The sequence below is a fragment of the Trichosurus vulpecula genome, chromosome 4, assembly GCF_011100635.1.
Source record: "Trichosurus vulpecula isolate mTriVul1 chromosome 4, mTriVul1.pri, whole genome shotgun sequence".
Lineage (NCBI taxonomy): Eukaryota > Metazoa > Chordata > Mammalia > Diprotodontia > Phalangeridae > Trichosurus > Trichosurus vulpecula.
Window position 1 is genome coordinate 133,514,919 of NC_050576.1, and position 14,407 is coordinate 133,529,325.

The 14,407-nt window shown below is 36.8% G+C and overlaps 1 protein-coding gene across 3 annotated transcripts in view; it reads right to left on the reverse strand.

The window, feature by feature from the left end:
• Positions 1–209: 209 nt before the first annotated feature.
• Positions 210–14,407, reverse strand: part of CNST (consortin, connexin sorting protein) — a 106,495-nt gene continuing 92,297 nt past the window's right edge. For all 3 annotated transcript variants that reach the window (XM_036756837.1, XM_036756838.1, XM_036756840.1), the window contains 2 exons: positions 5,572–5,707; positions 210–2,927 (listed from right to left, as the gene is read on the reverse strand). In XM_036756837.1, coding sequence (XP_036612732.1) covers positions 2,722–2,927; positions 5,572–5,707 — 342 coding nt within the window. In that variant the 3' untranslated portion in view covers positions 210–2,721. The remainder of the gene's footprint in view (positions 2,928–5,571; positions 5,708–14,407) is intronic.

The window sequence follows — 14,407 nt, forward strand, 5'->3', positions numbered from 1 at the left end:
AAGGATAGACTTATAAAGGACAAAACCTTAAATTTGAAGGAATGGATCTTTTATGGCAGAATTTCAGGTAGCGCAGCCATAAGTAGAAGAGAAGTCTTTGCCAATAGTGGCCTTTCAACCTCTCACCATGTTGATGGCCACTTGGTACTCATAATAAAAGTCAAAACTTGCCTCAGCACTCAAGAGTCCAAATAAATTCTCTCAGACACTTTTTGTTTGTTGAAGATTTTAAATCACAAGCTAGATTTGATGCTTTCAAATACAGTTCTTCAAGAATATTAGATTTGTTACAAATTATCAGTACCTTCAAATGACAGAAAATTTTACACTGTTGAAAAATTAGGTGAAATTTTTCATGTGAGTTAAACAGCCCTTTCGTCACTAAGTGGAAGTACCCCAAGTCATGCAATAAATGGCTATTAAACTTTTAAAAATTGTCCTAATTTGCATTGTTGAGATTTTAAGCCTGTTCTTAAGTCAAGGCATCTAGTGCTCTAGCCACACTATACTGACCTCATTTTTCCCCACTCAGGGCAGTTATAAGGATATATATTCTCTCTAAGCACCACTTGTTCAATTGTACCAATGCATCTTATTTCCTTTCTCCTCCATTCTTTGTGCAAACTTCTCAGCAAATCAATAGGAACTATGCTAGAAGGAAGAGGCCTTAAGTTCTAAAGGCAAATACAGCTGTCACTGATTTCCTATAGATTCCAACAGTAAATGACATGGAAGAAGAAGGGCTTCAGCTGTGTGAATGAAACAGGGGGGAAAACCTTATTTTTTTCTTAATGTGGAACTGCCAGATTGCAGGACAAAGGTCTCCTAATTAGAAACTGAGGGCAAAACAGAAGACATCTGGCTATGGCTAATGGCCACTCACTGGAGCTCCTGTGAGCAGGCCTTACTGACAGAAGCACATAAGAATTAGTACCATCAACATTTTATATAGAATTTGAGTATAAATTTGATACACAGGGCAACTGAACTGCTTTAAAAAAAAATCACCTCAGCTTTTTAATCTCTTAAAATTTATAATTGAACATTAAAATATCTTCTAATAAAATCAGTCTTAAGTATAAGGATTCATGATCTCAATATCTTATATACTTCTAAATAAATATCTCTGACCTATAACTCTTGAAGGTATTACATGGTGACATGATGCAGATAAGTCAAACAGTATTTTTAAGTGAAAACAAACCATCAATTTAAAAATAAACAAATTTAAAAACACTCTGAACTTAAGTTGAAGAAAATCAAAACACACAATGATACAGTAATTGTACATATAGCTTTAAAATAAGCAAATGCATGCTCAGCAACACTTCAATTTACAAAAAAAAATCCCTTAAAAATGAATCTAATCTAAATAAATAAGCAGAAACACAAAGGGAGGTACTGAACCAGCCAGTAACACATAGAAATATAAAATTGATTTCTCCCTTCCTCTTTTAGTTGATTCTGACAACAAAATAATGTAAAACAAAGATTACTTTCTGGAAAATTATAATTCTTAAGTTTTATTCTGAAAGTAATGTTTTGCATTAAATAATAATGTGTAATTGTGGTCTATGATATGAAAAGGCAAAGTAAGGCTTCCTGTGTTAGACAATTGAGCCTCAGAGGGGATAATTCTATATTATTATTAATTACTATCTTTTGGAGGGAAGGGGAAACTGAAGTTCACCTATTCCAGAAATGACTGAACCTTTGCTGACAAAGTGACTATTAAATGTCTATTATGCATATTCAAATTCATTATATGAACGCACATTCAAATGTAAAAAAAAAAACCCATGATTTTAAAAATACTGAATCATTTATCTCAATGATATAATCTCACTTGTCAAAAAAAAAAAAGTTTGCTTTTCATAGGAGAGGCCTAAATTAGAACTTTAAGCATTCGTTCATGGCTTTAAGAAGTACGGAAACCATGTTAGAAGCACGTTCTAACCAGAAGAATGGACCAGAATGGAGGCCTGAGGAGCAGCAGGAACTCTTTGCCCTAATCTGCATTAGCTAGACATCAACTGCTGTTGACTGCTGCATAGAGCTATCAGAGCTCCCAAGCCAAATTTCTGAAACTCAATTGTCTACTCCAGGCCATCTATTCCACAGTCATATAGTTAAAATGGAAGGAAAATCTGTGCCTGCACAGCAATATTCAAGATAAAAGAATAATGACAATTGTTATTATTCTATGTTGGGTATTTGCTCACAATAACTGCCTGAGAATACAGAAAGATAGATGAATACATACACACAACTATTTCACATACGGGGTGTGGACTTTGAAAACACTGATTTGCTAAACCTGAATTACGAAGCTCCAGAGTATAATTAAAAAGACATTGAGACTATAAGGTAATTCCTTTTCATGACACACAAGACTTATTGCATGATAGCTGGAAGCAACGTCTTTGGACAAACAAATGTAAACTAAAAGTGATCTTTAACCATTAGCATATCAAGATGGCTAAAAATGGGTGCTTATAGGAATGCTTTGTCCATTTCTACTTGCATCAACATGGAAGATACTGATGTGCTCTCCAAGACATCAAGATTTGGTCATCCTTCCACCCTCTGGTGCTCAGAGTCTCTGCTGAAGAAGAAATCTCTGTTGCCCATGGTATCTCATTGAAAGTGGCAGCACACAGGACAGAAGTATTGTCCTATCTTCGGTTCTCACTGCCGGCAGCATTCAAGGCTGGAATGCTGCTAGGAGAAGGATATCCTGTGTTTAAGTTCTGTTATTCCCTGCAGTAACTTGGTATAATAGAAATCCATGTTGGCCGCAAAGTCAGTACATACAGGTGATTCCACATCACCAAAGGTACAGTACAATGCAGTTCCTCCGACGCTAAGGAAAACAGTTGCTATGCACAGCAAGACCAGTAGAAGACAGGAGCCACCACCAACTTCATCTGTGAGAACATGAAGACAAACAAGAGCTCATATAAAAATTTCCAACATGGGGAGGTTATCAAAGTGAAATCAAAACAGGACACTAGCATCCGCCATATGTTCACTGAGTAGGAAAGGTTATATATATTTCTAAAGAGCCCAGTCCTCTAGGAAAGGCAGGCTTATTGACAGAGAACCACTGGAAATAGAGCTTTACCAATGGCTAACAAATATGCATTTACTATTTCAACGTGTTGCACATTGTTCAACTTATAAGATCCCAGATGAAGAGCTGGGAGGGACCTCAGAAGTCATCATGTCCAGCCCTCTTCTTTTACATATGAAGAAACTGGGGAGCAGAGAGAACCAACAGTCTTGTCTAGGGACACATGGATGCTAAATGACTAGCCCACGGTCACACTGGTAAATGACAGAGATGAGATTCTAATCCAGGTTCTCTGACTCCAAATCCAAGACTCTTTTCAAGGTCAATTTGCTTTTTTAGTAATTAAATTGTGCTTAAATGGAATCGGGGCATTTTTGTATAGGCTTTTACTCTATAATAAAAAATAATGAAGTAGCCAAGTTAAATTGAAATAACTTATATTTTGGTTAAAGCTTTGCTTTATAATAAGAATGTCATTTTTTAATCTAATGAAATCATTGCTCCTATAAATTCCTCTGCTGAGAAAAAGGTCTATTCAAGTAGAAATATGCCTTTTATAAGTCCAGGTCATTATTAGGAAACTTTGGCATAACTATTTTCATACAGTTTAAACTGTTTATAATTTTTTCTACTTTATCCATATATGTTTAAAGTGTTCAGAAGAGAAAAGATTTGTCTTTAAGATGTTTGTTGCAAAAACATGGGTTGGTCACAATCTACAGAACACAGTGATAATATAATCACTGTAATCAGTACAACCCTTGATAGTTCTTTCATACCCACTACCTCAGTTGATTCTCAAGGAAGGCAGGACAGGAATTACTATTCCTATTTTATAGATGAGAGAAATGAAGTGACTTGCCTAAAATTACATACATGCCAAGAAGTGGTAGAAGTAGGACTGGAACCAAGCATGGGCCCAGTATGCTAGATATATGGGTTGCTACCCTCTCTTTGATGGGAAAGATTGATAGCATAATTTTTTTTTTTTTTGCATAGACCAGTGTAAAGAAAGATGAGAGCATATGGTCTTTTTCTTCATTTTCATATTTCAAGAAAAAGAAATACAGAGTTTAAGGCAGTACTGTTGATAAGGCAGCTTGGTATGGGGGAATGGTTCTGGAGTCAGAGATTATTGGTTCAAATACCCTGCTACTTACTACTGGGACTCTTTCTTCACCTGTAAAGTAAGAGGGTTGGACTAGATAATCTCAAAGGTTTCTTTCATGTACAAGTCTATCCTATAGCCAAACAGTAGATGAGAGGCTTGATGCTTGCTGAAGTGACAGAAAGTTCTTGTAATAAAGTGGGGAGAATCAGTGTTAAGTGATGATTAATAATGGCTGTGGTTTAGTCAAAAGTACTACACTACCGGACATATTTCTTTAAACCCTGCTCTAATCTGTATCGCTTGTTTAACTTACAGTGATTAACAAGTATTTAAATAAACAGTTATATTTTAAAAGAAGCATAACTTACAAAGTTATGCTTTAAAGCATGGGATCTTGGACATACTATTAGTTATCCATCCCTGACCTTGGGGTAATTATTTGGCCTCTGCAATCACATTACAAGGTACCACCCTATGCCCAGTGGCAGCTGTGAATTGCAAGCACTATGCTTAGGAGGGAAAAATCAGCTTCTATAGGACTGGTCTTGAAATTTCCAACCTACAAAGTTATGGCAAAGATGATGGCAATTATTAGAATTTTAAATCTCAGAATATTTTGCTCCTAATGAATTTTATCCATTGTAGAGCTCTCTGAGGAGATAGGGCATCATTTGCATACTTTAGAAGAGGATCAAGAACTTGGAATAAAGCTTACAATCTACAAATAATCAGAATATTAATGAAGTATGGGAATTATTAAGATTCATGGATTAGAAAGACAAAAATTAATCTTCACTCACAAGAAAAGAAACATTTCAAACCAGATATTAGGGGAAAGAAGTTCATGAGAGTAGTAAGAGTAATTCTTCCGGAGATGATGCTTTTCTTTTTCCTCATGGTGAGTTGTGTAAAAGAAACAAATCTCTGGTTGTGGGCAAACAAAATGCTCAAAACAAAAATGATTTAAAGATTTAAAGTTCTCCACTAAAGTCTTCCTTTAATGCCTCAGTGTGGAATGGCCATCACCTTAGGTTCTCAAAGGTGGTTTCTGTCTGTGTACCATCCTACACATCCTGCCCCCATCCTGAGGCACATCCTACAAAGAAGAACAGATTCAAGTATAGATCTAGCGACAGGCTGTCTGTCTCACAGCAAAGTGTAGAAAGGTGCCCTACAGGAAAGCTGGCTGCCATGGAATGATCTTTTTTTTTTCAGAATAACTTGAGAAATCATCTATAAAGGCACGAGTACATCAGTACCAGGACTGATGAAATCATAGCTATTTACAACCTCTTCCTGGTTGATAAGAACATGTAGGGATAAAATTAGTTGCTAGATTCACATCTCCTTTTAAAAATCCTGTTACTAATCCATATCTGCAACTTACCCTGATCCAAGGAGTCTTCTATTTCTTGGAACCTCACTCGTCTCTTTGATGATTTTTGCTGCATTTGGGCAAGCTGATTTCCTTCACTATTACTTCTCTTCTTTAATATAGACACCAACCCCTCTGTTGGAACAACCTGTCAAAGTTGAGAAGGGTTACATCTGTGTATTGCAAAGAAAACCATGTTGATGATCATATTAATAACTTACTTCATTACTCATTAGGGTAGAGGCAAAGACATGAAAGTGTCTTTCTTATAGGATTGATTATATTTGGACATTGCTTTTTTGTAATACACGAGTAGGAACAAAAACACAACATGAAAGATACCAAAAGTGTCAAACTCCAAGAAACATAGCCCATTTACTTGCAGTTAGTTATTTTCCTTAAAAAAGGTGCTATAAATAGAAATATGTTAGATTTCGTTTTCCTATAGAAAGTTAAATTATTTTTAAATAATACACCTGACACTATAAAGCTTCCTAAATCAAACACACATATGCACATATTAACATGGGTAATTTCTAGGATTAGGTAGTGACATTCCTGATACCCCATGCCCAGGACACACTACAGCTGAAGTATTATGTTCACTTCTAGGTGTCACATTTTAGAAAGCACACTAATAGTCTGGGGGACAAATGGCCAGGATGGTGACAGTTCTTGAGATCATGCTATATGAAAACTGGTGGAAAGAACTGGAAATACTGGAAGTATGTAGACTGGAGAAGAAAAGACATGAGAAGCATGAGACATGTCTTCAAGTTTTAGAAATGCTGACATAGATTAGATTTGTACTGTTTGGCCCCAAAATTTGAATTGGGAACCATTGGGGGCAGTTAAGAAGAAAAAGATTAAGATTTAATGTAAGGTAAAATTTATATTAACTTTGATAGAGGTGTTCAAGTAAAGGCAGGTATGCTGGAGAGGGGAAACTCATTCAAGTAGATATGAGTTATGCTAGATGGCTTTTGAGGCCCCTTCCAACTCTGAGATTCTATGTTTAATTGCAATATAATAAAAGCATAAACACTTAAGCCTCGATCTAGCAATCTTGGAAGTCATCTGCTTCCAAGGTGATTAATCTCTTATTCCATCCATGAATCCCTCTATAACATCCTGGATCCAGTCGCTTCTTGAATATTTCCAAATGACAGATAATTCCTCACTTTATGAGATATCCTATTCAATTTTTTTCTTGCTCCAGTTATTGGAAATTCTTTCTTAAACCAAAATCTCCTTCCTTGTATCTTCTATTCTTGATCCTCCTTTCTAAAGCCAAGAAAAATAAGTCTAATTCATTTTATACTTGGTAACATTTTGAATATTTCAAGACTGTTATTATATTCACCCCCAAATCTCTTCTTCCAGCTAAACATCCCCCAGTTCTTCTAACTCATCTTTTATATGACATGGTTTTGGGTCCTCTTATCATCCTATCTGCACTCTTCTGAAATCACTCAGGCTTGCCAATGTCCTTCCAAAAATGTGGTGTTGAGAAATGAACAAGATACTCTAGATGTCGTCTGATGAGGACAGAGTACATCAGGACTATCACTTTTCTTGTTCTGGACAATGTTTCTATTAATGTAGCTTAAATTGCATCATTTTTGACAATCATACATTACTGACTCATAAAGATATTCTAGTGTACTAAAAATTCCAGGTCTTTATTAAATGAACTGAAATGTCTTCCTTATTCTCTTGTTGACTTTTTTTTAAAAGTACAGAATTTTACATTTATAAATCATAAATTTTATTTTGCTAGTTTCAACCTGTTTTCTAGCCTGTCAGTATCTTTTTGAGTTCTGATTCTGACCACCGAGTTAATTAGCTATCCCCAGCTTTGTGCTATTGGCAAATCTGTTTGTCAACTAGGTGGCACAATGGATAGGGTGGTGGTCCTGGAGTCAGCAAGACCCAAGTTCATAGATAATATGTGGTTTTCTGAGGCAATATGCACCCACAGGGATCTTTATGTACATGCCTCTATTTCTATTTGTTTTGGAGACCACTGCCTTAGGAGTTCGTCTTTGTGAGTAGGTATGGCTGAAAAAATTCTTCACCTGATGGTGGTCAGTTCTCTAGCACTGAGCCTGACAAGAGGCATACAGCCCATTGCTAGAACTGTACTGAAAATTTTTTTCAGCTTGGTAGACTGAGTTACCAAAGCTTGAACTCTGTTTTGAGACCTTGGTGCTTCCTTCATGCCACAAAGAGGCACTAGAATAGGATTTTGGTAGAAGATAAGTCTTCTAGTCCTCTACCAGAGGAAAAAAAAAGCTTCACTTGTCAGGACATTCTTAGTGAATCAATGTTGGTCCTTACTGATTGTTGCCTTTCTGATATACATTCTCATAAAACCGTTCAAAGACTAATCTGTTCTAGGGATTAATCTAACTGTGTCACTTTTGGCAAATCACTTTACTCTTTTGGGTTTTAGTTTCCTTATTTGTAAAATGAGAAGTCTGGATTAGGTCACTGTTAAGGTCTCCTTAGTGGGAAGTCTACAGACTTAAAAGCAAAAGCTGAATGACCATGTGCTAGTTATGCTCTAGAGGAGATTTCTGTTGGATCAGATGATCTATCTCAGAGGTTCCTTCTAATTCTGTGTTTCCAACCTGTCAGCTGCACTAGTCCAGAGCTTTTGGATTCTATTCTGTCCTTTTTGGGAAAATATTTGGATATATTCCAGCTTCTGGAACTTTTTTTTATCCTTCAGAGATGATCAGCAACCATTCATAATTTTATCTGCATATTATTTCAGTTAACTGTACTGTGATTTGCCTGTATCTGGAGATTTGAACTCCAGAGACTTGAACTATGGAAACTAAAGCAGTTAGATAATAGGAACTGAGTCATTTCTTAGGTCTGTTATCTATTAATACCATATAATTTACCATAAGCAGTGGGCCTGTTCCGTGATCTTGTTTGGAGCATAAATTAAAGAGATTTTAAAAAACTGTTTTTATCATTCTTCATAAGATTCAATTCATTTTAGACTTTATCTTTCCTGACTTTGTTCTTATAATCTCATGCTGAGGATAAAAAGAAAGGCAAATACACAGCCCTTGCCTTCACAGAGCTCCCATACATACAAGGGAGGAGACAATCAGTAAAAACTGTACTCATGAGATCTCTACAGTGTAGGTGGAAAGGAAGCTCAGAGGAAGGGAATTAGCAGGGAATGGTAGGGACTTGGGGGAGAGGGGAGGAATCAGTAAAGGCCTCCTACAGAAAGCAGGATTTGAGCTTAGTCTTGAAGAAAGTAGGGACACCAGGCTGTGCAGGTGAGAGAGAGAGTATGCCAGGCTTGGGGGACAGTTAGTGACAAGGCGTGGAGTCCGGAGGAGTATCATGAGTAAGAACAGCAAGAAGGCTGTTGTTGCTGGATCACAGAGTACATACAAGGGATTAAAGAGTAACAAAACTGTGAAGAGCCAAGTAGTGAAGGGTTTTTACAAGCTAGAGGATTTTATATTTTGTCTTGGAGGTAATAGGGAGCCATTGGAGTTTCTTAAGTGGAAGGGGGGAGTGACATGGCCAGATCTACCTTTTATGAAAATCATTTGGCAGATGAGGAGTAAACTATGAAGCACAATGGGTGGAGGCCTGAGGTAGGAAGACCAATTAGAAAGCTATGACAGTAGTCAAGGAGTAAGGTGATGGGACCTACACCAGGCTCGCAGCTGTGTGAGTGAAGACAAGTGTTACGAAGGTCATAATAACTACTCTTGGCAGCAGATTGGATATGAGGGGGTGTGAGTGGGAAATGGAAGATGACGTGGAGGATGTAGGCCAGGGTGACTGGGAGGATGATGGTGCCCTCAATAGTAATAGGAAAGCCTGGAAGAGGGGATTTTTTTTTTGGAAGAAGAGTTCTGCCTTGGACACATTGAGGTCCCATGGGTCATCGAGTTTGAGATGTCTATGAGGTAAGCTGGTAATGTGAGAATGAAGCTTAGGGGAGAGACTAGGGTGAGATGAATAGATGTGGGAACCATCCACATAAAAATAGTATTTGCACCTAATAAAGCTGATGATATATTAGGAGAACAGAAAAGAATCAGGATAGTTTTGTTCTCTTCTCTTTACCCTAAGAGCCTAAGCACAGTAATTAGGTACTTAGAAAATGCTTGTTTTGTGGGGTGCGGGTGGGGCAAGGAGGTAATCAGGGTTATTCGACTTGCCCAGGGTCACACAGTAAGTGTTTTGAGGCCAAATTTGAATTCAGGTCTTCCTGACTCCACAGCTGGCACTCTATATCCACTGTGCCACCAAGCTGCTCCTTAATAAATGCTTAATGAATGAAAAATACTTTAGAGTCTTTCAAATAAGCTACCTTTCTGGAACCAGTAAATGTAGAAAGCCATAGTAGTTAAAAAGAAGAAATAGTTAAAAGAACTGATTTAATCAGTTTTGCCATTCTACAGACATATAACTGAAAGCAGAGAAAATACTTAGTACTTAAATCTTGACAACAAAATTAATATGCCTTTTGGTATTATAATTTCAAGTTAGTTATTCAGTCTTTAAAACTGCTTCATGAAGTTTCAGTATAAAAGATTATCTGTACCTAATACTATCTCCTTGTAACTATCTGTGTGTAGAAAAAGATATCAGGAAAGAAAGGATAATAGGAGGAAGAAAACAGTGTTATTTCTTTAAAGCAGTCATTCCCTAATTACTCAGGCTTTGGACTCTAAATCAGATTATATAATCTGCTCTCAGAGCAGATTATATTAAAAATAGAAAACAATCTTCAGCTCTGACCTATTTCTTGAGGCTACTGATACCAGCAACAGTTTGACACTGGCAAATGTGTAAAAGCTAGTTGTGTTGCCTCATAAACAAGGAAGCTAACATTAAAGTGGAGAGGCAGTATAGAGTAGTGGATAGACACTGGATCTTGAAGCCAGGTTCAGATGTCACCCCTGGGCAAACCACTTAATGTCTCAGTGCTTCAGGAGTTCCCAGTACCAACAGTCAAGTCCAGTCCCCTCTTCCTATGACCGACCTCCAAAGAGGTAAAGCTGTTGTGCAGAGAGTGCTCCTTAGCCAGTATCATTTTATCTACTTCTCTGGGCTAACTCATCTTCTTTGTCTGTGAAATTAGAAGTTGGGATTAGTGATGGACCTCTAAGGTTCCTTCCATTTCTAAATCCTATGATACTAACTGGAGAGTCTACATCTGACTCACAAAAAAAGGTTATGTACTGTTCTGGCTGTCAAGATTCAAATTAACTAAAACTAGAGAACTAGATTAAATGACCCTAGCTAGAGGTTAATTAAGAGGAATAGGCTCAAACTAAGAACTCAGGGGAAAAAAACCAAATAGTATGGTAATATTTTGTTGAAGAGATCATTATAAATTGTTGCTTCTTCAGAAGACGCCTTAAAACTTTGGCTGCAATGAGTGAATAAACCCAAAGGCACAAAGCTCTGAGTTTGAGTCTGATCTCTAATTCTCAGACCTTTATATCTCAGACACAAGTCCTACATATTAACTTTATTATAATAATGGATGGTACCATCACTAGATAACTCATCTTAATTTGAATGAATACTAAGCAAGACTAGAATGATACTGATTTTTAGTAAATATAGCAACTCATACATAAGTGAATGTTCTTCAAAGTAGTCTCCTTGGGAATACGAATACATATATGTATATATATGATTATATTATGCTGCTGTTCAAAAAAATAGCCTTTTTTCTGGAAAGTTATTTTCATAGATAGTTTATCATACCCACTCACACAGTTTTATTACTTTATAATGATGTGACACTTTGGTTTGGTCTGATAATTTTTTTCCTTTTTCACTCATTACTCCTTACTTCACTGTTCCTTCTATCTCTTTCCTTTATTCTTTGAGATGATCACTCAAGAATTATTCCTGGAAGATTGTCAGAAGATCCCAAGGAGAGGAACTCTACAGGGTGAGGAAGGGAAAAGCAGGGGGAAGGAAAAAAAGGGAAGATGAATAGACTAGGACTTAGAGTGGGACAGCTTTACCATAAATACATCAGAAGCATACCAATTAAGATAAGTTCATGTGCATGCTGCTGGTCTGTAGAAAGTACTTTAAATTAATGGCTGAGTAAACATGAATTGCTAAAAGTTGCATTGCCTTAAAAACTACCTATAACATATATCCTTCACCTGATAGATGAAATACTGAGATGGTTTCCAATATAGGCCTGTCTTTGATAATGGGCTGTGCATTTGTATAATCTATTTGTTTCTTTCAAATCTTAAGGTCCTTCTAAAATTTTTTATTTATTTATTTTTAGTTCTAAACATTTGCTTTCACAAGATTTTGAGTTTCAAATTTTCTCCCCATCTCTCCCCTCCCCCCACCCCAAGACAGTGTTCAGCATTCTGATTACCCCTTCCCCCAATCTGCCCTCCTTTCTATCATCCCCTCCTTCTCTTATTCCCTTCCCCTTCTATTTTCCTGTAGGGTAAGTTAAATTTCTGTATCCCATTACCTGTGTATATTATTTCCGAGTTGCATGAAAAAACAATTTCTAACATTCATTTTTAAAACTCTGAGTTCCAAATTCTTTCCCTTCCTCCCTCCCCACCCACCCTCACTGAGTAGGAAAGCCATTTGATATAGGTTATACATGTGTAGTCATGCAAAATATGTCCATAATAGTCGTGTTGTGAAAGACTATATTTTCCTTCCTCCCATCCCATTCCCTGATTATTCTATTCTCTCCTTTGACCCTATCCCTCCTCAAAAGTGTTTGCTTCTGTTTACCCTTTCCCCTAATCTGCCCTCCCTTCTATCACATCTCACCTCCTTCTTCCCTACTTTCCTATAGGGTAAAATAGATTTCCATACTCAATTGAGTGTGTATGTTATTCCCTCTTTAAGCCAAATCCAATGAGAAGTTCACTCATTACCTCTCACCCTCCTTTCTCTTCCCCTCTACTGTAAAAGCTTTTTTTTTTTTGCCTTTTTTATGTGAGATAATTTCCCCCATTCTACCTCTCCTTTCCAGTACATTCCTCTCTCACCCCTTATTTTTTATATATCATCCCTTCATATTCAACTCACCCTATGCTCTCTGTCTATATATATTCGCTCCAACTACCCTAATGACAAGAAAGGTCTCATGAGTTGCAAATAGCATCTTTCCATGGAGGAATGTACAGTTCAACTTCAATAAATCCCTTATGCAAATCTTAAGGTTCTTAGAGCTAAATTATCAAATATAGGCCTCCATTTCAATTCCTTGAAAATGAGCACACAAAAGTCACTGTCTCTAAAAATCAATACAAGGTCAGCAATTTATGCCTTCCAAAAGTGAGTACTCCCGATAATATCTTTGTTCTAAGAAATTTAGAGCAGCTCAAATTACATTTAGATTTTAAGTATAAATATACACACCACAAGTACAAGAATGGTTTTTCAGACCTTCAAGAGAAAGCAAGTCTAAATGAACAAACAAATGTTCCTTTAGAGCAGAACTTAGATTTTTCTACTCCTACGATAGCACTGTCTCATTTTTTAAAAGCTAAGAGTGATGCGAGTGGATAGTAAAGAATTCACGAGACCATTTATTTTGTTTTTTAAAAACAAAAACTTCACTTTTAAGAAAGCTTGAGTCATTTGATTGTTACTTTGCTTAAATTGTGTTTGCAATTAGAATCTAATTGGCTTCTTAGTCTTTAACTTAATTTTTTGATGTATGAAAATGATAAGCTACTCTAGTTTCTTCACCTCAGTCCAATTTGGAAGACTGAAAGGCTCTGGAGACCATCTTGGTAGATGGCATCACCACATGTATTCTGGGTGGACATGAATTCTTATCATATGCCAAAAAAGGGGTAAGGATGAGAAAGCAAGAGCCACTGTTCTTGGAGATGACCCAACACACTATGACTACCCAATATCCCTCTGGTTCCTGGCCACAAACCAAAGTATAATTTACACTGCCCTTTCCTAGCTCGTTTAACTGAAGTGATGGTATACAGTTCAGAAGGAACTGGAATGCTTTGTTTTGAGAGTGGAGGTAAGGTTAAAGCTTTTCTAATTCTTTTCATTTTTTCCCCTCCCTCCCCCCCTTCCTTAGTTTTGTCAGGGGTACTGAACCTCTTATAGATTGAAAAAAAGGAGGTGAACAGGCATGTGGAAAGAGGAAGAGGTGGCCAAAGAGAGATGTTCAAAGAACAAAGATGAAGGTGGTTGGCATATGGGGATACCTCCTGAGCACTGCCCTTTGGAAGAGACTTGGTGTATGTCAAGTTACGAGAATAAGAAGGCAGAATATAACGTGCCCAAGTAGGCACATGGATAATCTTTTCAGCAACTCTAGAACCTAAGACCATGGTTTCTTTAGCTCTTCCCCTAGTCCAGATACCAATGCTGTTTAACTATGCTTCTGATTAGTGTATCAGAGGAAATAAGATCTTGAAATTGAGTGCTAAGCTCTTCTTCAAATAGTCCCCTCCTTGCATCAAAAAAGAAACTACAACAAAACTTCAATGTGTTTCCAATAAGAACAAAATAATTTCTCAAGCTGCAAATTAATATAATTGTTACTGGTGATGTTCTTTGAACAGCAGGAGATGAAAATAAAATCCATCTGGCCTATTGTTCCACAGTTGCATAATAAGCAGTCCTTTCAATGCAAGCACCTTAAACATCACTTTAAAAATTAATTTGTTGCATAAACAAAAAAAGCTGTTTTCCAACTTGAATAGCACAATGTAATCCAGTATATTGAGAAGAAAACTCAGAGATACTGAGGTTAAAATCATCTGCTTGAAATATAAAGGAACAGAACACATATTGGAAGCATTGTTTTGAAGACTCATTGAAC